Genomic DNA, 27,004 nt, shown 5'->3' on the forward strand with positions numbered 1-27,004 from the left:
TATCTAACTCAACGCTTAAGAGCATGTCCAAAGCTTTCCCGTATTTGCTTCCCCAAAATCTCTATTTAGGGATTCCTCATAAAAGATACCCTCCCCAAATCATCTTCCTCTCCAACAAATTCCTCATATTTCATTCCCTATACCTCATCAAGATTCAGAAAGGGCTGATTTGTCTCTCCTTCCCACCATTTTCTTTCTCTCTCATCTGAGATTGATACGTGGAATCTCCATCCTACTCAACGTGGGGAATTCTAAGCTCAATTTGGGGGACGGATTGAGACGGGGAATGGGATGGGACATCTGCTAGAGAGCTTTTTTAGTCAAAATTCTCAAATTTAACTATAGGAAATGGGTTGAGGACTCTCTCGAAGATGCTCTTAAACGCAGTTTTGTGGAAACAACCCCTGCCCCGTCCTCCCCCCCCCCCACCCACCCACCCTGAAAAAAGACCATTTTCATTGGAGGAAAAAGAACGATTCGAAAAAAATAGAAAAGGCGCACGCATACAGGGTTTTTTCATCGACCACCAAACCGAGACGAATTGCTTATCGTCCAGATTCCTGTTCCGACTAGAATACGGTAGTCGCGCGCGCACCACCAGCCTGAGCCCTATATACACATAGGATCTATCAGAAATACGTGAATGGTGAAATAACCAAGTGCGTCAAATTAAGGTGATCAAGAGAACGGGCCTATTTTGGTCGCACACATAACCGTTAGCGAAGTCTTAGACTGAACACGCATCCCGCGCCTACCGAAGGAAAGCGCGGGCAAAACATCAGCTTTGGGTATGGTGGAGCCGAGCTCCGTCTTCAACCTCGAGAAAGGCACGCAAACCATCGTGGACGCGGGCGAGCCGATCACCGCTGTTGAGTATACCTGGGCATGGGTGGCTCGGCCCGCTCGGCTCGGCCTGAAGCCCGGTGTACCGGCCGGGCCCAGGCTTCACTTTCCCGCCCAAAGCCTAGCCCGAAAGCCCGAAATGGTTTAAATTGAGTATTCTTTTAGGAAAAATATGTATAAAAATACATTTATTTATTTATTCCGAAAATAATTACATTAATGCTTAAATGGCCTATTTTCTGGGCTTCGGGCCGGGCTTCAGGTTTGACCGTCAGGCTTGTATGAAGCCTGACCCGGGGTTTGCCCAGGTATACCGTTGAGGCAGGGGTAAGTTGTTCCACGTCTTCGCACGTTTAATTGATCATTTCAGACCGATCAAGAATAACTTGCATCTCGTTTCGACTAAAACCTTGACCCCTCGATCCTCGATCAATGGACCAGCGTGGTGGTATTTGGAGCTCTGATGCTGGGTATCGTGATCATGTTTCTCGTTTATTACGGCCCATGGGTCGCGCTTACGTCGGCTATTGCACTGGCCCCCCTGCTTTATATCGTAGTGTGGACTTCATATGAATCTTGTGGCCATGAAGCTGCTGCAGTGACAACTAGCTAGGAGCCTTCTAGTTCATTGCTAATAAATCGTCATGTTTCCAAAAAAAGAAAATGAAGTACTCCCTTCGATTCATATTATTTGTCTCAAACTTGTCAAAATATGAATGTATCTATGTTTAAAATCGTCTAATCTTAGGTGCATTTCCCTCTGGAATATTATTGTTCGGGTGCGACTGGACTACTACCGATCAATTTTTGGAAACTTCTTTATGGACTTGTAGAGACCCTCTATGTAGTTGTAATTCTAGGGCAATCGATCTACTTTCCCCATAGCCCTAAGGCCGTGTCTCGATCTCCTACGCGCGAAAGATAAGATAGGGGAGACGGGGTCCTATGGTATGGGTCTTCGACCCTTGGTCTAATTCCACGACAGAGAGTCGGCGTGGCGTAAAGTGAAGATTGGGGGGAATAGAGCGAAATCCCCGAAAATCGTCTAGGGAGTACTCAATATATCCGAGCTGAACATGTCTGAATGAAGAATCTGAAGAGGGCCGGGCACGTGTCTCCAGAGTTTTTCTGCCGCACGGCTACAGTATTTTGCTATAGCAATCACATCTGTTAAGATAGTATTTTTCTACTGTACTCATATAGCAGTTGGTATATGACTCATATAGCAGTTGGTATATGACAGTGGCAAGAAAGATGTGAGTTATTATTGATCTGGAATAATTACTTGATGGAGTTTTTCTACTGTAATGTAACTATTTAATTCCATTTGGAAATAATACCTCACTGTGGAATTATTATTGATCTGGAATAATTACTTGATGGAATTTAAAATTCGGTAATTTATACATATTTAAAGTGTATTTAAGTAAATACTTAAGAAAAATTAGTACTGGAATACACTGGTAATGTGCTGGAAAGACCATCTGGTACAGTACTAATTGTAAGAACCTAAGTTGATTGGCCGATTACAATCCTGATGGAAATTAACCTACACGATTATATTTTTATTTTTAATTATGCCGAATGATTTATGCATGCGACGTCACAAATAAATGTCCGATTAAAAGTTAGCTATATTATGGTTATTAATTTAGCTTGGACTCAATCTAAAAACAAGTTTGTTTAAACTTGAAATCTTAACCGTGTGTACAGATGATGACTCTAAAAATGACACTATCAGAGGTTTCACCCCCTAGCCTCAAACCCTTGGTATTCAATGTGAACGGCACCATCGCTAAGAAGAGAAATACGAGCCATAAACCCTAATGTTCTTATAATGAAATTGGCTGATGCAGAAAAGAAAAGATCTCTGCTCTTGATCATCGGTGTTTCCTGAATCATTCATTGCAGCTAACAGTTGGGCCTTCGCGGCAGTCGGAGCCATCGAATCACTAGCTAAATAAAGACAGACACGTTGGCCGACCTATCGATTTAGTAGGTAGTGGATTGCTCGCCGTCGAAGGAGAATAGGAGATCGAACACAACTCTAAGTGGAAGGGGTTCTTGCCGGAACGAACGCACAATACCCCTACACGGGTTCGGTTGGCACTTGCCAAACCGCAAATTAACCGACTTAAGTTTCACCAGCACCGACTACTCTTCCGAGTTCCATTGTGAAAAAGGCTGCCAGGGCCAAAGGTGTGTGGGGGGGGGGGGGGGGGCGTACCCGCCCCCCTATTAAAAAATTATACTTGCTTTTTTATACTACAAGTTGTGCATTTTTGTGTTTTGACCCTCCTAATAGTGTCTTCTCTGCCATGTCGTGACGGTCAACCTCTAGATTCAACGAGTTGTTGACTGCACGCCGAAGGACGAACGTAACTCTAGGCGAAAGGGCTTCGAGTGGATCCGCCGGAACGGGTCACCTCGGAGGGGCAGTACCCCTATACGGGGCCGGTTGATCTTCGACGGTCCGTGCGACATGGACACGCACCATGCCATGCTGGTCGTCGGTATGGCCAAACTAGTGGGAAGAAGTTTTGGATCGTCAAGAACTCTTACGGTCCACGGTGTGGCGACGATGGTACATCCTCGTCAAAAGGGATATCAACACTTATGACGGACTGGGCGAAATCGCAGAAAATACTAGATCTGTATCCTACTATGTGATGATTTTATACTCGGCGGATGTGCTCCCTTAATAAAACATGCTACTACTTTATTTCAATACTATATCACTCATATTGAAAAATTGGCCTCCAATAGATGTTGGAGTATATTTTTCAATCATTTGATTGAAGTTTGACATAGGACAAAACTAGTGCATCTTATATTTAGAAACAAAGATAATTTCATTTTCACATGTGTGAGTTGATGTTATGTCTTGCCTCTAGTATCTTGCGCATGCTAGGCTAGACCGGCTCCGTAGGTCCAAGACTGGTAAAAAGGAATTTCCGAATTAAGGTTTTTTACCAGTACCTACCTGCCGAGGCACAGGTTATTTTTGGCTTCGAGGGCAATTTGGATAGTGAGATATGTGAATTCAAAATAAAGAATATCCTTCAATAGTCAAATGGAAAAAAGTTTACAAGCATGAACTAGCCAAGGTTGGCATAGAGCTAGGAAAAAACGTGCCGGCAATTCAGGGATTGGAGACAAACCTTTTTTCAGTTTATCTTTCTAGCCATGTACATAATTATGTACATTACTCTGTTACATAAATACTGTAAAATAATAGAGAGGAATTTTTCCACTGTTTTCCATAAAAAAATAAGAGAGCGGTCTACTCTCTTTTTTATAGCAGAACGCCGCCCCTAGTAATTCGTCGAGGATGGTCTTGCAGGGGCCGTTCTTCTCGTTATTCTTATGGAACTTTTGCACTAGTAGGCTTGGCTGCATCCAGATTGATACGTTCAAAGTTTTGCTTAGCGCATCTCCAGAAGGCCCCCCTAAAGACCCCCTAAACGGGCTTGGGGAGCGCCGACGCGAAAATTTTGACCCAGCCGGCCTCCCCAGTTTGATTTTTTAGACGATGTGGCCCAGAAAGTTAGTCGGCACCTCCAAACCGAACCCAGCCCACGGGGAGGCGAGCGGGCATCGCGTTCTTGCGACGGGCCCGCCTTGTCAGTGGGTATTAATCTCCCTCACCAGCTTCTTCTCGGCGCCCGAGGCGATTAATGGCGGTCGCCGGGTAAAGACCCACCGGTTGCCACGCGGTCGCGCCCCCGCGCATTCCCGACGCACTATCGCCGTGTTCACACCGCTTGCCGGTTTGCCTTCCCTACCTATAATACGCATCTTCGGCGCTCGCCCACCTCGCCATTGTTCCTCTCGCCATCCATCTCCCTCCCTCGATTGTAGAATGGACGGTGCCGACGCGAACGGGTGGTGCCGTCGCTGGCTGACGGTTGCGGAAGCCGACGGCCTCCACCGCGCCGGCTACCTGTGCCCGCCGGACACTCGGCTTTCTGGCGACTGGAAGCTAAGCACCGGTGGCATTCCGATGCCGCCGGTGCCTCAAGAGCCGAGGAGGCAGGCCGCCATCACGGAGGCCTTCTTCCACGAGCTGACGCCGGCGCAGCACCTCCTGCCGGCGTGAGACCGGCACACCGGCACGGAGTGGCCGGCATTCTTCGAGCGCCGGCACGTGGAGCAGATGGCGTGGTACGAGCCCGCCGCACCACCGACGGGCTGCCACAACAGCATCGGCCGGCGCCTTTGGTGGGGGGAGCCGGGCCGCACCCTTGACGGCCTGCTGGCCCACATCGCGGTCGGCAACCGGCCGCGACTGAAGTATCTGCTGGCGGCTAGAGGGCCAGGGGGAGGACGCCACCGCTACCTCACGGCGTCCTCCGGCTCTGGCTCCTCTTCTTCCTCCTCCCGGCCACCTCGCCTCCTCATCAAGGACGAGCCGGGCACCTCCCGGGGGCGACAGTCGGGCTGGACACCGGAGGCAGAAGACGAGCGGCGAGCGCTCGAGTTCCGCCTCGACGGCGACCCGGAAGAATTTCTGAGGCAACCGGCGGCGGAGCGCGCCAACCAGCGCGAGGCCGAGGAGGCGGCCCGGCTCGGCCTCGCCATGACGGACGTCGAAGCCGCATGGAGCCGGCAGGAGGCCGAGACGGAGGCGGCGAGGGCAAAGGGGGAGATGCCGGTGCCGAAGACAGAGGTGAAGGGGGAGCCGATCACCATCGACTCCGACTTCGACGCCTACCTCGCCGGCTTGAGCGACTAGCACGGCTGTTTTTTTAAATTTTAGAATTATGTAAAAAAAATTATGTTTAATTAAATTTCGTCGAGTTTAGTTAAATTTTGCATGCTTCATTTAAATTCCGCCGAATTTAGTTAAAATTTTGCCTATTTTTAATTTTTTAGGGAATTCTTATTGGGGGCGCGGCTGGGTCACGACAAAACCCTAAAATTATTTTTGCGCCGGTACCCCAAACAGCTGGGCCGGATGCCAATCGGGGGGGACGGCTGGAGTTGCTCTGTCGAGCAAAACAGGTTGGAGTAGCAGATACCACTGCTACTTCCGTTGCTACGATCCACTACACGTCAAAGAAATGCGGACCCTCGCAAGCTCAAATCACAGTGACATAGTCATGCTTGTGAATATATCAATAGGCTTGTGAAAGAGCGATATCATGGAACTCGGATAGCTATCAAATCCACGAAAAAAGGGAAATATAGTGCAGGCAAAGCTGTTAGTTTCCCACAGATTATCTAAAGCATGTCCACCTCAAGTTCTCAACACCATCTACAACAAAAAAAATCTCGATCTATCAACCGTAACTCGTTTAAAGAAGGGGACAATTTACATGCAGCTTGAGTTCAACTGCCTTTGTATTCAAAATTTTGGCGCAAGGGAGCCTTCTTGAAAGACTCCTCCATCTGTAAAGAACCCAAAATGAATTCCTACGAGGGTTTAGAGAATAGGCCATAAAAAAGTAGCCCGTTCTGTTCTACCAACTACATAGCTCGATTCTCTTTCCATCTGTTTCTCTTCGAAACAGGTTTCCATGCGTTGACATAATCGAGGAATGACATAGAAGGGCTGTCCTTTGGTTGCGCATGTACACGAGAGGAACGCCGCAACACAGCCTCTTCAAGTAACATCTTCTGTGTGACGTCCTTCAATCTCTTCTCCAGAGCATTACTATATCAGCCAGCAAAAGGACAAACAGTTAGCTGCTAGATAAGAGAGCAAAGGTTTGAACATACCTGTTGCAGCAAATAACTATAGGAACTAAGAGTGTCGCTATATAGCAAAGGGTTTTCCTGGCCCCAGTAGGTTCTAGGGCAACACAAAAGATCAAGTAGCCAAGATTTTCTTCATATTCATATCCAAAAATTCATACAAAAACTAAGGGTGCACGATACATTTATTCAACTAAAGACTGAAAAATATAAGCGAATTAATATACAAGAACCATATGTCATGTTCTAGAAAACAGCTTGAAGGACGAAGAAAAAACACTTCCGGTGTGTTCGGTTTTGTGCCAAAGCTATTGGCATCCCATGATAATTTGGTGCTTGTTTGCTTTGTTGCCAATGAGTACCTACCCATCCCTCTCACAGATTCATGCCAAATCTTTAGTCAAGTGTGGGATCAAGAATTCTCGGCCAAGAAATTAGTAGACCAATTCTTGCCCAGATTTAGTATGGCTATATTGGGCATGAACCAAACATACCATTCATGTTTGGGAACTTCAGGCCATCTAGGTACTAAGACATCTAGCCCGCCAAAATTAAGGATCAACATCCAACAAAAATAGGTAAGAGTGAAACAGAAAATTAGTAGCTCAAAACAACTGCAATAATGGGCCATATCTTCGCTAAAAGTAAAAGTACGATCATTCACATTGGTCTACATAGCCAAATCAAATGAATAAATGATATGACGTGCAATGTAATGATCAGCGGTTTCTTATTCCCTGGTGTCATGTTCTTCCAGATCCAGAATGAAACAGAAAAAATAGTGGCTCAAAACAACTGCTCCGATAGCAAGCCTAAATATCATCACTAAAAGTTAAAGTACGACCATTCATGCTGGTCTACATAGCCAAATCTAATGATATGACGTGCAATGACTTGTAAAGCAAGGTCAAAAAGGACAACATCATGAAGAACATCAGAATTCAGGATAAACTGAAGATATATAATTAAGATAAATTCAAAATATACAAAGCTTCAGATATGAAATGTGATGCTCTGCACTTCCTACTATCAACCATATCTCTTTCAAAAATCAACAAAAAGGCCATCGCCACATCACAAAACGGTTGATAAGTAGGAAACGAATTAGAGCATATACTAAACAAAAGACTTCCAATTCCATACCTTATCTTATCATAGAACTTTTCAAGCTGTCGTTTGAGTGCTCTCTCTCTTATACCTTTAATATTTAATGATCCGATGAGCGCGTCAAGCTGTTATTGCAATAACATAATATTGTTATAGCCAGAAAGGTAGGTAAAGGGATTTATATAGTTAGAAAAAATCACCTCTTCCTTGGTGCTATAGTACCCCCACTCTTCTGAATCTGCATTTTCAACAAAAAGTCTTCCTTCGCGTCGAAAAAACCAATACCTGTTGTACAATCTATCTTTTCCCAGAGGACTAGTCCGTATTGATTGGTCCACCATTTCTGTTTCAAGATGCCTCCTCTACAAACAGAAAGACAAGAGAATTACTATCATGAACAGCTTCAGCAGAGACATGCATGGACCTAAGTAAGAATTAACAGGTCTGCATAGAAGTTCACGTGGATCAAAAAGGTATACTGGTATAGGTTCTCACCAGATACAATTTTCCATCTCCCGTCTTGCTGGCAGAAGCAATTTTCCTCTCCTTCCCTTCTTTTCCCACAGGCTGACCATTAGCACTCTCATTGCCATTCTGTGCAGCATGTGTCTGATTCATTTCATTTTTTGTCACACCTTCCATGTTCAGCTTCTGCTCTTCCTTATTCTTTCTAATGACCTCTCTTTTTTCTGCTACAAGGGCTTGTTGCTGATCAATCCGTTCTTCCAATTTCTCTTTTACAGCAGATGTTGCAATGGCTTCATCCACCAGTTCCCGTAGAATTTGAAGTTTTCGACCAGTGTGAACAAGACCATAGTGACCCCTCCGTACTGTTGATATGTTACTGGAGAAATCTTTTTTACTTGTCATTTCCATGAAATCACATAGATAATCCGTCCAGGTGAGTAAAGATACCTACACATGATTCATGTGAATATGCATGGAATAAAATATGAAAGCACTTCACGCACATTTGAATTTTGACTAATAAGATGAAGTCACCTTTGATTTTCTGTTCTTGTTCTGTAGAAATGCAAAATATTCACCTTCATCTTTAATGAGCAAATGGAAAAGGGCAGCATGTATTTCCACAATAAGAACAAGATTGGTTTCTTTATGGCAAATTGCATTCTCCAGATCTGAGAGGGAAAATGGTGATAAGCATAAAAGCCTTCCAAAAGACATACAGAAATCCCAGACCATAAGGAGATCTCCCACAGAATTTGTAGGCACTTTGAAATCTCTGGATGGTGGGCATTTCTTTGACAAAACAAGGTCATCTGCTGCAGGCTTCACTAAAAGATCATCAATTGGGTATTTAAAAGGTGGTTCTACTTGTTCCGCATCTGAAAGTCAAAGTGAACAATTGTTAGCATTGTAAAAATGCAGTACAATGAAACCAATGTTAACATATGAACTAAAAGTGGTGACATGAATATCTGCTTAATCACCTTTCTTCAACCTTTTCCTGGCATCTTCTGTGGTTCCATTCTCTAGTCTTTTCCTCGCTTTGGACAATCCTTCACCATTCTGTGCGCCACGATGTCTTAGGATCATAATAACACAAAACAGAATAAAGGAAATGAGGAAAGATGCTTACCATCATATCTTTTGGAGGATCAGTGGGTATGCCATATTTCTGTGCAAGATTTACACGTACGATCCATGGAGAATTTTGTGATGTTGATTCCCTAATAAAAATCTTCAGCATATTACGACCAGTAGGTGCTTTCTTGCGAATCAGATCATCGGCTGTGAGAACTGAAGTGCTGATAACTGCATTTTCTTGACCAATCCAGCCAACCTCATATGTTGCGGTGTTACCAGAACCTATAACCTTCAGAATCTTACAAGCAGCCTCAGAAGCATCTTTTTTAGCATGTAATTCTAATCCTTCAAACAGATCCTCTTGCAGACTGGCATATATCTTGTTGACAAGGTCAGTTAAGTTAAGAGTACCTGAAGCAAATATAGTAGAAAACTCCAGTTCATTAGAAAAAATAATAAGAACACAAATGTTCTCAACAACAAACATTTTGCTGTCTTGCAGAGTAGAACACTTAAGAGTATGAAAACATCATATAAGCATATAAACACATCAATAATTTGAGCCAGCATGAAAAAAGGGCTGAAGGTTGACACATCTAACTAAATGTGCAATGAAAATATATGCCACAGATTTCCATGAACAATCCAAAAGAAAGAGATGCAAACCTAAGTGGGACTCGGCGTCATGTATGGATATAAACATAAAATCTCTAACATGATAAACTCCTTACCAACATTAAATTATTTTCATGCAAAGGTATTACAAAAAAATAGAATAAACACTAAACTAACAATATTAACTCAATGTAACTTTATCTAGGGATCAGAAAACACAAAACAAAAGGGTATATGTTTTTGGCCAGAGGCGAGCAGTGCATCACAAAGAAATAAACATATCACGAGATTGAAAATTTATAATCATAACAATAGTGCCAATAATGTAAAGTCGGGAAAAGCTTGGCCTTACTGTATTGAACCATCTGGAGAACAGGAGATATTAGCTCTTTTGGCAATTGTTGAGCCTTCTCTGCAGCATGCTGCTCTGAGACCAAAGCTTCCTCATAGGTTAAATTAGATTTTCCAGACACCTTACAAGTCCAAACTCTTTTACGGTAAAGGTTCAACCTATTTAGGTATTGCCTAATCAATAGTCAAGGATACACGTATATTGCTGCAACATAATCTATTGGAAGTACAGAAGTTGCAATGTATCAGATTTGATTGGAAATTACACTTCATATCAGGTAAAAATCGATTAGTTGCCAATAGTTGTATGTAAGAGGATACTGATAATCTCGGAATATCTCATTAGTAAATCGAACTTGGAACACCTTCTCCTTAGGATCTAAGTCCTTTGGTGGGTCCAGCAAGAAGAAAGGTGTCCTCTTCAAGAGAGGCATCGGGTCCCTAGAATACAACCTCTACAAAAGGCACAATTTGTTCGGCACCTGCAAAAATTCACAACAGTTACTGCATTCTCCTTCCTGAGAAACTCTAAGGCACTAAAGGTCACACGCCACATAAATGAATCACAAGAAAATAAGTATGATTAACTAACAAATGAAGATAACTTTTAATTGATATAAGTCCAAGTATCCAATAATGGATGGCTCGTCAACTCTTCAAAAATTCATGGATGAAACAACATGTGGTAAAAAATAATAACACTTGAAATCCTGTAACTTGTACACTGATCACACATTTTCTGTGCTAATCTTATATAAAACGTTTCAAAATGCATTCTGTACACGCTAATTTTCAGTGAAAAAAATACAATAGTCTGCTAAAATTCCTTGATATCGCCACACAGGCGCACATGTATAAACTAACAGCACCCAAGTGTGACTCTTAGATTCAAACAAGCAAGAAGTTCTACCGTTCACAACAACAAAATGTGCTTCAAATTTTCATGCAGCAGCATCAATCATGGCCAAGTTCGACTCTGAGCACAAGGCACTCATATGGTCATATCCCAGGATCAGTTCTCTGGACCAAGAACCAATAAATCCCCAGAACCACAACAATGCACTAGCCATTTGCATCCATCCACCCGCAAGCACAAATTACAAAGACAAAAAGGAGCAATGTTTTGCTGACAACCACGCTTTAACAAACCACATGAACATGCCGCTCCATTCCGCAGAATCCACTAACCAAGAAAGTCCCTGAACAAATCAACATCGATCGCCCATGAACAAATCACCAATGCATGGGGAGGCGACCAAGCTCCCCGAGCCCAACAGCCACCGAAACCCCATTCAAAACCCAGAAACTCACCATTTCCCCCACCCGACCACACGAAACCCCGAATAACCGCCTCCAAACCCTAGCCAACCGCAAGGACGCTGACGCGTCCCGCCGGCAACCTCAAAACCATCCTTGCGCGAACAAAACCCGCAAACCCATCAAAACCACGACGGAATCAGCTCGAACCATCGATCCTGCATCAACCCGCGTCGTAATTAAATAACAAGGGCAAAGGACGACGGAGCCTCACCGGGGAGCCCGCTGATACGGCACGGCCGGTGGCGAGGCGGGGGTCACCGGTGAGCTGCGCGGGGAGGTGGGCACCACGATGCAGCGGCGCAGGGCGTGTGGCTGCGGGACGGTATGCGGCGGCCGGACCACCACCCCTTGTTCGGCGGCGCGGTGGGGTTTTGGCGCTCGAGTTTTCGAGCTGCGAACAACAGAAGCCGAATGGGGAAGAGAAGAACGAACGAGCGAGCGGCTCCCTCGCTCGAAGGAATTTTTTGCGTTTTTTTATATTTAAGAAAATTATAGCGGTTTGATGTGGCCAAAGGAACGGACGGTTTCTCGGACAATCTCAATATTTGCTCCTTTTTTCGGACTCACTATAAAACTTTGCTGCGTCTAATGATCCTGCCATCTATACTTCTGTTTTCGTAGAGCAAAGCTTACCCCCGGTCTTTCATCAATCGATATACACCGTTTCTTATTATTGAGATCACACATAGTGTTCATCTCAGTTTCAACTCAAAGAAAATACGGTAAAAAAACAAAACCTCCTAGAGTATCGCTCTAATGTCACCTCATCACTTGTCGAAAAGACATCCTGAAGCGGATTTGATGGTCTCCGATCATAGGTCGCATGTGTCAGCTATCTTCATCATCATTTTTCACAGCATGGTTGACGCGCCTAGATCCAGACACACACGTCGCCTGCTGCCTTGACCATTGTAGCCACACGTGTCAACCTAGTGGCGGCCATAGCACGCCCGCCAGCCGATGTTGTTGCCGATCTCTTGGTTGCCCAAAGCCTTCGACCGATTCCGTTGAGGATAGATCTGAGGACGTCAGAGATGGAGTTGGCGCCCCGCCGAGCTACTTGTCGGAGAAACAAGAAGGTGGACCCTCCCCTCTGAAGCTGCAGCAATGATGTCTGTCGCACCTCAGCGTACACGCGTCGCGCCATCTCCTCTGACCTGCAGTTCCAACAACGACAGGGATCCCCTGGCACCTCATCATGCTCCTCGTCAAAAGGATCTCCAGAGATTGCTCAGGAGCGGCCCCGGGTCACCTCCAATGACCCTCCGAAGGGTGTGTCATCCAAACCGTGTGTCCCTTCTCCACTCTCGGCCCTATTGTATATAAGTGTTCCATATACTCCCTTTGTTCCAAAATAAGTGACTTGGATTTGTATGTCAGTTATTTTGGGACAGAGAGAAAATATTTTTAACTCAGCTTTCAAACATATAATGTCACGGTTTGCACGGAGAGCATTTTAGAGATGTGTCATCTTTTGGTTGCTCTTGCTTTCTACCGTTGTGGATCCCATTCCATGCTCGTAGGATGAGCAAGTAAAATGAATTGAATATGGGAGCCGGATTCTGGATAATGGTTGTACATGGTTTAAAATCAATGTTCCACTAATATGAGTAGGTATGTAAGAGCATCTTCAATGACATCTCCAAAGCTATCCCGAACATCCTACTTGAGGTATATGGACATCTTGATTCTAAATCATCCTCCAATGTAGTACTCCAAACGGACAAAATGTCCTCTTTGTCCCAAATTTAGGGCAAGTTTGGGATGTCCGTAAGTCCAATGTCCGTCCTGACCCACACCTTTCTCTCCCTCTCCCCCGTGACTTATCTTCTTCTCCCTCTATGTCCTCTGGCGATCGAGCAATGTGGCACGAAACACTGATATTTTCTATCCCGATGCAAGTTTCGTGATGATTTTATATAGAATGACAGAGGATAAGTCTATGTACTGTGCATACAAAGACAAAGAATTATTGCTAGAAATACAATCTGAGTTTCTTTGGAAAAACAATGATACGAAGAAAAACATGTTTATATGTCAAAATAGATTAAAAAATGAAAAGAGTGAAATTTGCAAATAGAAAAAATGTCCTCATTTATGTAATTTATTTGTATATTTTTAAAATTTAAACAAAGTATGTATGTGTGCAAATAGCCAAAATGCAAAAAATCAACAGACATGTCCGTTTTGGGAGACGCCGTTAGATGACAGGGACGGCCACCGGACGGACACATGTCCACTTGCTCCCATAAATGGACATTTGGGGATAAAATTTGAGGACCCATTGAAGATACTTTAAATTTTCTTATATCTAAGTAGGAAAACCCACTACATGATTTCTCTCAACATGCAAGCATGCCACATCATCAATCATTAATTTGTTCACACCTATTTAGTGGAAACTCATATTTTTGCACATGCATGCATGGTAGTTTCCATCAAGCTATCATCACTAAGTGAAAAATCTACAATTTCATTATATGTTTTTAATTTTGAATACTCTGACGTTATATTCAATTTTCATGTTTATTAAAAATTTCTGCAACAACGTGTGTGGCATCGTCTTATCAGGAGCCCCTCCACTCCACGTAATCACGATTGTTTATGCACCTCAAACCGTGCAGCTGTGCGAGCGGACACATAGTAATGAGCTCGGGAAGCGGTTTTTGCCCACCACGTACACCAGTGAGTACAGTCTGGACGCGTGAGGCCCGTCGGAATCTCGCCTCAGCTCTGTGATTAAGAATGAATGGCAGGGCCACTCAGTTTTTTTTTTAGGGAAGCAGGGCCACTCAGCTCTGTGATTAAGAATGAATGGCAGGGCAAACTCGCACTTGGGCTTTCAGTAAGTTCATGAATGAATAAAGAAGCGACCCTTTCGGCCATTGAGAACCCGTGAAAAAATACATTGGGCTTAATTTAACTGGGCTCGTCTACGTCGCAAGAAAATAAAAACTGGACTCGTTTCTCTTTTCCAAAAGAGCATCAAAGCGGGCCAAAAGGCTTGGGAAGCTGCAGGCTTCAACCTGTGGTAAACAGAACCGATCCAATGCAGCCCCAACTCGGACACTCTCGCAGGCAAGAACAACGTCTTCCCAGCAAAACCCCACAACTCAATGCTCATCAAAGCAAAGAAACCTCACCTTCTTTCAATTGACCGGCGGTAGTGCATAGCAGCACTTTTTTTTTTGCTTTATCTCCTTGGGGAAGCCTCTATGTTGATTGCACTAAAACTTAATTATACACAGCATGAAACCGTCGGAATTTTCATGTGTGATTTTGTGATTGAACAGAGTGCATTAATATTCTCAACTGAAATTTTAGAGCTCATTCTCGGCTTCATCTAAACTTGCTGGAAAGAGATCACGTCCTTTTAATTTTCTTTGATGCAAAGCAATGATTCAAACGACATAGATATGTTTATTTTTCTTAAGATTGCAGTTCTCCTCTTTTTTCCAACTAATCAAAGATGGCCTACTTTGAGACACGCATGCGTCATGGCAATTGATACTTGAACAGTTGATGCTGATTTGCGTATCAATTAACGAGATTAATTCTATATTAGGGATTTCGCCGCTTCATACCATCTGCAGATTTAATTTGGAAACCTTCAGCATAAAGAATGCAAATTGACCAGTTAGTCAGCACGTACACCAGCCGCATTTTTTCCCCATTTTTCAGCTAAGTGCCAAAGTCCAAAGTCTGAAGCATATCCCACACTCCTAATCGAGTATATTACAGTTAGTCCTAGATATTGCAAAAGAATGCCAAGGCGAGACAAAACCATTATAAGTTTATAACAACATGACAAATTATTAACAACCAAACATAATAACAAAAATGATTGCACGCCGTAGATCTCCCTCCACTTACGTCAAACGCTAAAGCTGACAAGTTATCGGGCACGACGACGTCGGCGAGTTATAATGATTAGTTAGAAGGAGGAATATAAATGTTAGGTGGTAGGCGGATGATCCCTTGCTGCTTTATCTACGAGAGCCGAGAGGTCATGAAGCCCCCGGTCAATAAAGCTAAACGAGACGCAGCGCCTGGAAGGAAGGAAATCAAGGAATTAATGGGACAACGATGCATCAAGCAGGCAGGCTCATCATCATCAAATGGTTTTTTGTCACTTTGGGCAGTCTTCTTCCTGAACGAAATGGCGATTGTTTTCGAGGTATAATTTGGATGAACGATGCAAAGCAGTTGTTTCGTTTGAAAAATGCATGCGTGTACCAGGCTCTGCTCACGCTAGGCCTTCAGAATTTGGACCCAAGTTTCACAGGTCTGCGATTCAACTGTTGTTATGATGCCTCTCTTCTTGTGTAACTGTGTCTTGCATGTAGGTGTTGCAGAGAACGATCTCAATTCTCAGATGCCCCCCAAGAGGAACAAATGAACCATTGAGTCCTCCAAACTGAAGTCAAAATGGCTGCTACCTACTAACCAACACCAGCATCATTATTTATTAAACAGGTTTCATGGACCATGAGAGGACTGACCATGCAACGTAAACGCTCTCGGTCACATGCAGCTTTGTGATTAACCAAAGCAATGACGGCATCATTCTATGATGGGGCAATTGTATAATCCAAAGGAATGCGCAGCCGTTGAACCTGAACACGCGTGCATGCACGTCGGTTGTGCTGCGGATGGGCTCGAGTAGTCGTGTTCTTTTGCTGTAGGGCCGTATCTTACAATTAATACTGCATGTATCTTAATCTGTATGAACCGCCCACTGAAGTGCAAATGCTGAACAGCCGTGTTTGTTTATGGGTTAAGGTACACCAAACTAGCAGCAGTTTCTTATACAGTATTGGATTTAGAAGGTTCCTTTGGCTCAGTGCAGGGATACTGTCTATCTTAACAAACCGCAGTAGTCTAGATATATCTCCAACAACTCTGCTAGTTAACCACCTGAATTCCCTCAACACTGAACAAAAAACAAGTAAATTCAGAACCTTTTTCGACCCTTCTTCTGAATTCCGGCACCGATGTATACCCAGGAAAAAAACAGTAATTAATAATGATATGTAAAGGATCAGACGCAATGGTTCGCAGGGTTTGTGGCAAAATCCCAGACGGCAAAAACAACGTCTTCATTAATCATATATCCTGTCCGGCCGGTCAGCAAATGTTAGGCAGGGACGAACTGGAAACCCGTTTACCCGTGTCACCTCAACGCGCGGACTCTCCATCAGATCCAGCGAAAAAACATCCAGAACCCTAACAACTCCCGGAGAAATTTGGCAAATCTGCAGGGTCCATAAATAAATGAAAACAGTACGCGGGATCGAGTGGATTTTTAGCTAATCGCACGGGACTCTTGATGTTTCAGGGGTAGGTAGGTGCAGGCTGCAGCCTCTTGTTGGTCGGACCTGACAGGTCAGATCGAGAGCCAGTTCTGGTTAGGTTCGTCTCGATGGCGCCGGCTTCTGAGAATGGCAACAAGAAGATGCTGCCCGGTGTTAATTTAATCCATAGCGCGTTTTCACTTTGTCAGGTCAGAATGTCAGATCCGAGAATCAAGAGTGCGAGATATTGTAAAGAAACATGGACACTCGATGCGGGTGAGGGGGAATTGGAACTCTGGAGTCTGGTCTGATCTTGAGAAAATCAATTTGCGTGGCCACAAATCCACAGTAGAACTTGCATGTAAAAGATACTCCATATACAGATGAATTTTTACATGTATAAGCTCCCAAAATTAACTATGCATTCTTGCCATTACCAAACGGCATGCGTCGACTATGACTTGTAATGTTAACGGCGGGTGTATTACAGTATAAATTCTTGGAGCTGATGGCATCTGTAGAAATTTTCCTATATAGATATATCTATAAGACTGAAGATTCCCTCTTTTCCATACTAAATTGCAGAGAGAGATCACATCGGAGGCTTACCATGTCAACGTGCAGTATGAGCCCAAGCATTAATCAAGGAACGACGACGACCGATTGAACTTTGCGTTTCATTCATGTGTGCAACATGCATGCATGAATCTCGTTGTCGCAAACATTCCATCTGGTAAGCCACTATACGTACGTACGTATACCAATGGACAAAGACGTACGTACACCTCTTCTTTTTCTTCCCAAGAACACACGTTAAAAAAGTTGTCGTTTCAACATGCACACGAGAGGAGATCGATCGAGAAGACGAGTACGTCGAGTCGAGTCGAGTCCAATGTGCATTCCTTTGTCTAGCCTAGCTATATGTGTATCTATCTAGCCTAGGTCCAAAAGAAGGCAAGATCCACTTGAAATCTCCGTCTCCAACACGCAAATGAGGTGCCCGGAAACCTGACTGCTGCTGGCCGGATCATTATCCTCGCTCACCTATCAAATCCGTAAAAAGACGACCCCGGCATGCACAGCACAGATCCGTTTTGCCCACGTGACAGATGGATCAATACATTCATTCACCCTTGTGCGTGACAGACGTAACGTGCACCATGAGAGGGGATGATCTGCGTCGCTACTTGGCACTTGCGTGGTGCTTCGCCGCCTAAAAGAACAGAAGAATAAAATGGAGTGATGCAGGTGAAAGGAGTTTGCTTGGGAGATGGCGAGAAAATGGCCGGTCGGTACAACTCCACTAGCGCTGATCGGCAGGGAGTACTACTGGAGAACGACCCGTGAACAATGACTTGTTCTTGGGTTAATTGCTTGGGGGACGAAATAAATGGGAGACCCCCTCTCAAGTCTCAACAATAACTAGCAGGAGCAGCACGCATCAACTGGCTAGCTAGTGGTACTAGAAGTGCACCAGATTGCTTAAAAGAACAAAAATTTGTACCGGACTGCGAATTAAACAATAGGATAGTACGTTCGTTCGTCATGGCCGGCTGCGCAAGCAGGGAGTATGATTGACGGTTGGTATCATGCCTATATCTCTAGCTATAATATATACTACTCCTGATAATAGTCACGTACACCTGAATGTTAGCGTGTCCGTTACATAATTTTTGTCGAAATCTTACATGTATCTAGACACTTTTTAAAAATAGATACATCTATTTTTGGATAAATTTGAGACAAGAATTATGAAACGGAGGGAGTAATTTTTTGGCGACGATGCTCGAGGTTGGCACTTGGCCTGTAAAATGTTATTTAGAATCTATTTAGAGTGTGACTTGCTATTTTTCGAAAATAGTTTTGGATGTATACGTACTGTCGGTTTGTTTCGTGCAATGTTGCATGCATATAGGTAATTGGTGTTATATGTATTTTTGCCGCCAATTTCGCAGTGATACTTGATTCAATGGCGTATAATGCCTCACTACGATTTCCGTGGATGCAAATTGTATTTTTCACCTTACCTGAAACTTTCTAAAAAAAATCGGAAAATAATTAGAGTAAAGTGTTCATCATTAATTCCTCATGCCCCTCACATATATTTTCTACGGAGTACTTATTTTAGATTCAAGATTCCACATAGTCTATGTGGAATTAGTAATAGCTAACAGAAGAGTTATAATAACACAGAAAAGTTAGGAATGTACATTTCGTTTCTTGCCCATCAATTAGGCAAAGCAAAATCTTTTCCTGTTAAATTATCCACACAAAAAAAGGGCATTTGTACTAAAATTTCCGTAACTAATTAACTATCAATCTGTCAATACTAATACGTTACTACTCATAAGTAACTACACAGCATCATATTCCTCAAGAAGCTCCCCGGTACGTGTTCTTTGGTACGCGAGATAATGCAATGGCTGTTTGAATGACATGGCATGCATTCACTCTGCCACGTCACATGGTGGCGGACCCATCGGTGCATGACCGAGACAGCGCAGCCTCGTCAGCGCCGTCCTCGTCATCCTCGCACGCCGCCACGGCACGCTCGAGCACGCCGACCGCCTCGCTCATGGAGGGCCGGTCGCGCCCCGGCAGCCGTACGCAGTCCGCGGCGAGGTAGCCGACGTAGGCGACGGCCTCCATCTCCCCCGGCGTGGGCAGCGGGAGCCTGATGTCGAGCACCCGGTGCACGCGGTCGGACTCGATGTAGGGCACGGCCATGTCGACCACGTTCCGTGGCGTGCCGCTCCCTTCGTACCTCTGGATCACCTTGCACCCGGACAGCAGCTCCAGCAGCAGCACCCCGAAGCTGTACACGTCGCTCTTGTCCGTCAGGTGCTGCAGCCGGTAGTACTCCGGGTCCATGTACCCCACCGTGCCCGCCGTGACCAATGGTTCGTTGTTGTCGCCGGCGTTGCTGCTGTTGTTGAGCAGCGAGAGGCCGAAGTCGGCGACCTTGGCGGACCAGGTGGCGTCGAGGAGGATGTTGGAGGACTTGATGTCGCGGTGGATGATGGGGGGAACGGCGTAGGTGTGCAGGTACTCGATGCCGCGCGCGGCGCCGAGGGCGAGGCGGAGGCGGGCCGGCCAGGACGCCAGCGGCGGGGAGAGCGGCGCCGGGCGCTTGTGGAGGTGGTCGTGGAGGGTGCCGTTGGGCATGAACTCGTACACCAGGATGTGCTCGCCGCCGTCCGCGCAGAACCCGAGCAGCCGGACCAGGTTCTTGTGGTTGAGCCGCGACAGGAGCGAGAGCTCCGACACGAAGGCCGACTCGTGGTTCACGCGGCGTGCCGCGGCTGCTGCGGCGGAGGACGAGGCGCCACCCGTGTCGCGGCGCTCCGCGCGCTTGATGGCGACCTCGCGGCCGTCGGGGAGGGAAGCGCGGTAGACGGCGCCGAAGCTGCCGGAACCGATGCGGTGGGACGGGGAAAAGACGCCCGTGGCGGCACGGAGCGCGGCCAGGGGGAACTGCTCCACGGTCGTGTTCGGGCCCTTGGAGAGCAGCGCGCTGAGCCGCCGCGGCACGCGCGGCGGCGCCGGGATTGTTGCCGATGTCGGCTCGGCGTGGATTCGCCCGGAGCCGTGGGAGCTGCTTCTGCCGCTGCCGCTGCGCTGGCGCAGGCAGTAGGCGACCGAGAGCGCGGCCAAGAGGGTCCCTAGCCCCGACCCGATGCCAACACAGATCAATGCGATCGCCAGATCACTGATCGGCCGCTGCTTCTTGCCCGTCGACTGAGACGTGCTAGGCACCTGCAGCATCATCGGCGGGGTGTAGCCGCAGGGGTAGCAGATGGCGGCGCCGTAGCCGGTGGAGTCGCCGCAGAGAGCAGCGGAGCCCGACCAGACGCCGCACGGGCACGACCCCGACGGCGCGCACGGGCCAGGCAGCACCTTGTCGAACACCTTGCTGAGACCGCCCGCGACGTCCCCGCCCCAGCACACCATCGAGTAGTCGGACATGAGCACGCCGCAAACCACCTTCCCCTTGGCCTCCAGCGCGACGAACTGCCGCTGCGCCATGGCCTGCGGCGGCGCCGCCTCCGCCTCGGGCCAGCAGGAGGCCGTCCAGTTCCCCCACAGCACGCACGTGACGCCGTCGCCCACCGCCACCGTGGACACCGAGCGAACCAGCCTAGGCGGCGCCGCGGCCGCGACGGCTGCGGCCTCTCCCCAGCAATCAAGCATCCCTGCGTCGTCCACGGCGCAGGCGTGCCTCTCGCCCGCCGCGAGCAGCATGTACCTGCCCCTCGGCTCCCGCCCCACCGCGTCCCCATCACCGTAGCACTTCACCTCCCCTGTCCCTACCACCAGGCCACAAACAAACCCGCCACCCAGAGCCACCGCTGTGAACCCAACATCTTTCGGCAAGGGTGCCCATGGCCACCTCCAGCACTGGATCCTCGTCTCCACGAGCCCGCAGACGTACTCCCCGCCGCCCGCCACGGCGGAGAGCTCCGCGCCCCTGTACACCCTCTTGGACGGCTTCTCTTCATCGGCGAGGTCCCACCAGCGCATGGACTCCGGATTTGACGAAGTCGGGCCGACGGAGCAGACATATCCATCGCCGGCGACGACGGCGGAGAACGGCGTAGTACTAGCACCACCGCGGCCTTCGCCATGGCCGTACTCGTGGGGGCTCGCGGAGCGATTGGAGACGCTGGCGCAGGAGAGATGGTAATCGGTGCCCGTGGACACGAGGCCGCAGGCGAGGTGGTGCGGGGAGGTGGTGTTGGCGCCGACGGCGGCGATCGCGATGGTGGGGAGCGCGAAGGAAGAGGAGGCGGCGGCTAGGGATGGGAGCGCGAGGACGACGAGAGCGAAGAAGAAGGTTAGAGGTGAGGGAGGAAATTTTGGAGACATTGGGTTGGGGGAAGAGGTTGGGGGAGAAGGGGAGAAAGGGAGGAGTTTGTGTAGACCATTGTCGCGAGGGGATCGAGGAAGGAGGAAGGGGAGCGAGGGAACGGGGGAGGTTTAAAGGTTGGTGTCCTTTTCATTTCCTTTTTTGTTCTCTCGTTTTAAATAGTAAGTGCAGCAATAAACACATGGAGTAGTAGTGACAGTAAAATCTTTTTAAAGAGCGAACGCTGATTGAACGCAGTTTGATCTACTCTCTAGCTCGTTAAAAAATGGGGTACAGTTTATCACAAAACCCCCATGTTAACAGTAGTAATGACTTACATGTCATTTCCATCTCACACGATCTAGCTATATATATTTGACGAGATCTAGACGCTTTTTAAGAATAGATACATCCATATTTCAACAAATTTGAATCAAGAATTTAAATCAGAGGGAATAAAAAACAAACATGCATGAGCTGGACTAAATTTGTAAGTTTTTATAGAGCCTTGTGAGCCGCACACCCATCGAGTAAGAACTTGAGATCCTCGTGGCGTTAATTAACGATTTGATATCAAACGTACGTCATACGTGCATATGCATACAATCACGACTTCTGTTGACCGTTATGTGCTAGCTGAAGGAGGAAAGTAAGATAATTTTTTCTCATGGTCTTCCCAAATCCCAATCCTTCCTAACGTGTGAAACAAATCCATCGATAATTCTTCACGTGCGGCGTCTGTGCAGCTTCCAACAACGTGCCCAGAGTCCGGATTCCGTCTAACGTCCTGCGCGAAGTTGGGAGAAAATGATGGTCACTATGCTTGTCTCACTCGGTACAGGGAAACAGCCAAGTAAAAGGTAAGACTAAATTGTTCTTGAGAAAGCGAGACCACATGGAAAAGAGAAAATTATAATGAGTTGATTCCAGATGTAGAAACACATTTTGCAATTTGTAGCAGGAGGTGCATATACACGAGATTTAGCCGCGTAGACATATATACGCGGCCATTTATTTTTCTTTTTGTCGGCGATACGGAATTCGAAAGTCATATTACGCGGTCTCAAAGGGACTCGTTGACCGTCAACGTACGTACGCTCTGACCAAAGAACTGAAACAATGGTCGGTCTCAACTGGTACCCGTTTTCTGGGACGGCGTCCAAAATGGAGGGGACGAAAAGGATGCAGACTCGTTAAGTCCATCCTCTTTACACACGTCCGATGTGTCTTTATACTCTATACACGCAGTAGACTCGTAAAATGGAGATGTAGTGTGCACCACTCTTTTCTGCTCTGTTTGGATTTGTGTTTGGATTTTACTGGCTATACTGAAGTAGTACCTGTCACAGTGTCACAAGGATACTGCACGCTAGAGGCTAGCTTCCAAGTACTCATGCTTCTCCTAATTTCATTCCGTACAAGTTTTTGTGTTGAAGAGTTTTGGTGCATCTTCCCTTGTTTTTTTCTTCATTCTTTCAATCAATCTCCGATGAACTGTTTCGCTCTCCTACCTGTTTTGCCTAAGCCGTGCAGCATTGTTTAAGTTCACATGAATGAATAGTCAGGTTGGTGCAGGGGATCTTGGTATTGTATTGCCGTTTGTTTAGCCCAGCTGCTTGCGTCAAGATCGAAGAGTGAGGTGTGTAATAATCTGAACACCAAATGCTGGATGTTAGCACCTTCCAGTGACCCGGCCTGTCCAAGAACATTTCCAGTGTGACCTTTCTTGTGTAATTTTTGTGCGCAGGTGGTGGTAGATCAATCTGCACTTCTGGATCAAAACCAGTTTTACCTAGTCAGTTTTTCTTTTGTTGGAAAAGTCCAGAGCTTCTCTGAATCTTTTTTTTTTAAACTAGCTTCTCTGAATCTTTTCCACCTGAACTTTTAGCTTTCCACATAGGTTTGATCCTCCATTGAGTTTTCCCCAACGATGAGACTTTCTTACGGGCTAATGGATTTTTATCCAGTCCCAGGTTCTGGCTTTTAGTCCGTGCACAGCATCATCTTGATTTTTCGGAGTAAAATTATTGGCCTAACCATTTCATCCATTTCGCTTGCTTTTTGTTTAGCAAATCTCAGTGGGAGGGCGCAGCTTTGTTCATAAATCAGATAGTACATCTATGTCATTCGTTGACTACATTTCTTAATATATGGCGTGTTGTCAAATTCATCGGGTCCATGATTTACGAAAGTAGCCGTCGTTGAACATTTTTTCCTCAGGGGCCTACACTACACAGTGCGTTGTAGCTAGGCTGATGCAGCACTAGTCAAATCCACACTTGTGTATTTGCAAGTTCATATTTACTTTACAAGTTTTAGAAGCCATAAAGCATCTAATATAGTCCTTGCCTCCTTGGTTGCGAATTTGACAAAGAAGCGAGATGTCAACCTTCTACCGTACCCCTTTTCCTAGCAATAATTAACCATTACCGGAACACATTTAAAAGCTGCAAATGGAGGGACAACCTGTACTATCATACTGTACCCTAAGAGTTGGTGGTTCCTGAAGGGAACAGCTCAACAGCAGAAAACCTTGTATGGCTCTTTTCTGAATACAAGCTAAGCTGATTCTGTGAACATAATCTAGCTGAAGATCTACTAGTGGCTCTTGACAAAACAAACCAAGAGGAGAGAAGACTTTGCAAAACAAAACAGTTTTGTATACAGTATTCAGCAGTACTTGAGATGACACATCCACATCAGAAAAATTATTGGCCGGGAGATAACGTTTCTATAAAAAAAAAAATTCTGATATATTGTTATTCCCGTAGCTGGTGTTGCGCGAAGGAAGATCTATGATGTTTGTCTTGTATCTTTGGACGGCGATAAAGGAAAAAGAAAGAAAGAAGTCTTGCCAATACCTCTCCTTATGTTGCACAGAACGTCCAGCTTGTCCTTTCTGCACCACAATTTCTAAAATGAAGTCCGCTTTTAACCAATCAGCTTGGAAGATTTATTAGTGACCATCACCTAGAGCGATAAATAAACAAATTGTCTGAGCTAGTCGATTTTGCCACTGTTACCGACGAGAAATCGAACTCAAGAAAGCCAGAATTCGGCAAAAAGGAAATGCAGATCACGTCAGTCTGCGACGAAGACGAACTACAAGTAAGATCTACGACGACCCCGTTCGCTCGCGCGTGGCCTGAGGTGCGTTCTCACGTCAGGTCTGCTTCCGGGTGGCTGCCACAACCGAAAAGTTCCCTTTGCAGGGACCGGCGGGACGTGTGTGTGTGGCTCGGCTTTGCTCTCGCGCGGCGCGGGTTTCGTTCGTTCGGAGGAAGAAATGGTGTGAGTTTTGTAAGTACAACGCACTACGCAGTTTGCACCTCACACGCTGACCGACCGGCTTATAGCGTCGCGTCCTGACCGCTGACCGGGCTCATTCTTCCTCCCTCCCGGCCGGAAAATCGGAAACGGTGGGCGTCTACACGGGAGAAGGAAGAAGAGAATTAAAAATCAGGAGGAAGTCGATACACATTGACGATTGACCCCGGCCGGCCTCCACGGGAGAAGGCTGGAACTTGGGTGCGTTGGACCGGGCCGGTCGAGCGGCGATCGGGGGACGTGAGCGTGTGATGTTGTTCCCCCAAACGCTGCCCTGCGGGTGTCGTGACTCGGACTCGCCCAGGGAAATCTCTCCCGGATCCCGACAGGCGACCGGCACACAGCACAGGCTAAGAGCAAGACTAATAAGACTAATAGCTTAGCACGAAGTAGCTTCTACAAGTTTTGTGTCGTGTCATCTTTAACTAATATAATAACTAGCATGTATAATAAGTTGGTTATAAAATATACTATTTTATTAATAGCAGGTCCACATTATAATTTTACAGAATATCTAAGAACACGTGTTGCAGCTGGCTACTAGTTAACAACCCACCTCTATTCTCTCTTCTCTTCTTTTTCCTTCAACTAAGCACCAATATAGTATTAAAATTCTTATAGCCAGATTATAGCCCACTATTATTCTTGCTCTAAGCGCGAGCGCGGGCGGATAATGTATACCGGTGCACCCAACCGAGCAGGGTGGGGACGGCAGGGCTTGGGAGTCGCAGATATGGCCATAAAACCGGGTGGAATTTTTTAGAACTGATATTAGTGGAATAGAAACGGAAACGAAAGTGTAGCAGCCTGAAAGAGTAATCACATCGCTTTGCATAAACATTTGCATGTTAAATAAGGGGGAAATATCAGATGAAAACGGCAATCAGGTGAAAACCGGAAAACTCCATCCGTGAGCCGTTGGATCGCCAATTCACGGCCCAGATCGAAGGTTGGATCCAACAGCTGACGGCAGCAGTTTTCAGGTTTTCACCTGATGGCCGCAGTTTAAAGACTGCTACCAACCTGCATCTTGATTCTATTACATTTATATATTTGCCCAGCAAAACGGCCGGTTATTGTTTTGGAGATCAAAACAGACAGGATTCAAGTGGCCAATGTGATACGCAATATGAGACTACCAGCAATATGATTTTTTCATTGTACGAGAAATCTGTTTGGAGAATCTCTAAAGCAATGGGAGGTTGAAACGTTTGTGTAGTTTAATGTCTTTATCTGATAGGAAGGATAAGCTATTTGAGGATTTGGACGTTAGAGCTAGTTTTTCAGTTGGCTCTTTATAGAGGGCACTGAGAAGATCTCCAGTTCCATTTCCCCTGCAAATTTATGTCGATTGTCAAATCTGCCTTTAAAGAGAGCAAGTTTTCTCTTGTGCTTAGTGAGTAAAGCTATTTTTTTAGCCAGGGTTGTGCTGACCTCCAGGGGGTGTGGGAGGGGGTTGTTCACTGTCCTTTTTGCTCGAGGAAGGTGAGTATCAATCTTTTCTTCTCATATTCGCTAGCTCGTTTTGTTTAGCGCTTAGTGTAGTGTAGTTTTGGTTTTCTTCTCACTGCTTGCTTGGTTCAGGAGTTGTTCGATGAATGGCTTATTGATATTTAGCAAGTGAGAGGGAAATCTGGTGTTGGTAGGAGATGCAGCTGTTTCTTGGATTATCTGGAAAACTAGGAACAATGTTTGTTTCCATAATTCTGGCCAGATGATCTAACAGCTGTTTTGTTTGTCACTTCTTCAACTATTGTTTCTTGGACTGGTTTGCAGAGAAACACATCCAAGGAACTTCTGCAAAGTTACTTCTTCAACTATTGTTTCTTGGACTGGTTTGCAGAGAAACACATGCAAGGAACTGGTTTGTCACTTCTTCAACTATTGTTTCTTGGACTGGTTTGCAGAGAAACACATCCAAGGAACTTCTGCAAAGTTACTTCTTCAACTATTGTTTCTTGGACTGGTTTGCAGAGAAACACATGCAAGGAACTTCTGCAAAGTTGTTTGTGACTAAGGCTGTCAGGTGTTGAGTGTGGAAGGTAATAATTGTTGC

General features: G+C 45.9%; 2 protein-coding genes across 2 annotated transcripts; both read right to left on the bottom strand.

The window, feature by feature from the left end:
* Positions 1–6,008: 6,008 nt before the first annotated feature.
* LOC100843729 (DDT domain-containing protein DDB_G0282237) lies at positions 6,009–11,914 on the bottom strand. The gene is made up of 10 exons (XM_003579756.4): positions 11,693–11,914; positions 10,483–10,643; positions 10,163–10,335; positions 9,248–9,606; positions 9,099–9,177; positions 8,650–8,993; positions 8,143–8,562; positions 7,848–8,009; positions 7,684–7,772; positions 6,009–6,499 (listed from the first exon to the last, which is right to left on the bottom strand). Exons 2-10 carry the CDS (start codon positions 10,593–10,595, stop codon positions 6,313–6,315), a joined length of 1,926 nt encoding a protein of 641 aa, XP_003579804.1. The 5' UTR covers positions 10,596–10,643; positions 11,693–11,914; the 3' UTR covers positions 6,009–6,312.
* Positions 11,915–18,982: 7,068 nt separating this feature from the next.
* On the bottom strand, positions 18,983–21,754 carry LOC100823031 (serine/threonine-protein kinase-like protein CCR4). The gene has a single exon (XM_003581209.4). The coding sequence runs from the start codon at positions 21,639–21,641 to the stop codon at positions 19,236–19,238; it is 2,406 nt and encodes an 801-aa protein (XP_003581257.1). The 5' UTR covers positions 21,642–21,754; the 3' UTR covers positions 18,983–19,235.
* Positions 21,755–27,004: the final 5,250 nt, after the last annotated feature.

Source organism: Brachypodium distachyon, chromosome 5 (genome assembly GCF_000005505.3).
Source record: "Brachypodium distachyon strain Bd21 chromosome 5, Brachypodium_distachyon_v3.0, whole genome shotgun sequence".
NCBI classification, from domain to species: Eukaryota; Viridiplantae; Streptophyta; class Magnoliopsida; order Poales; family Poaceae; genus Brachypodium; species Brachypodium distachyon.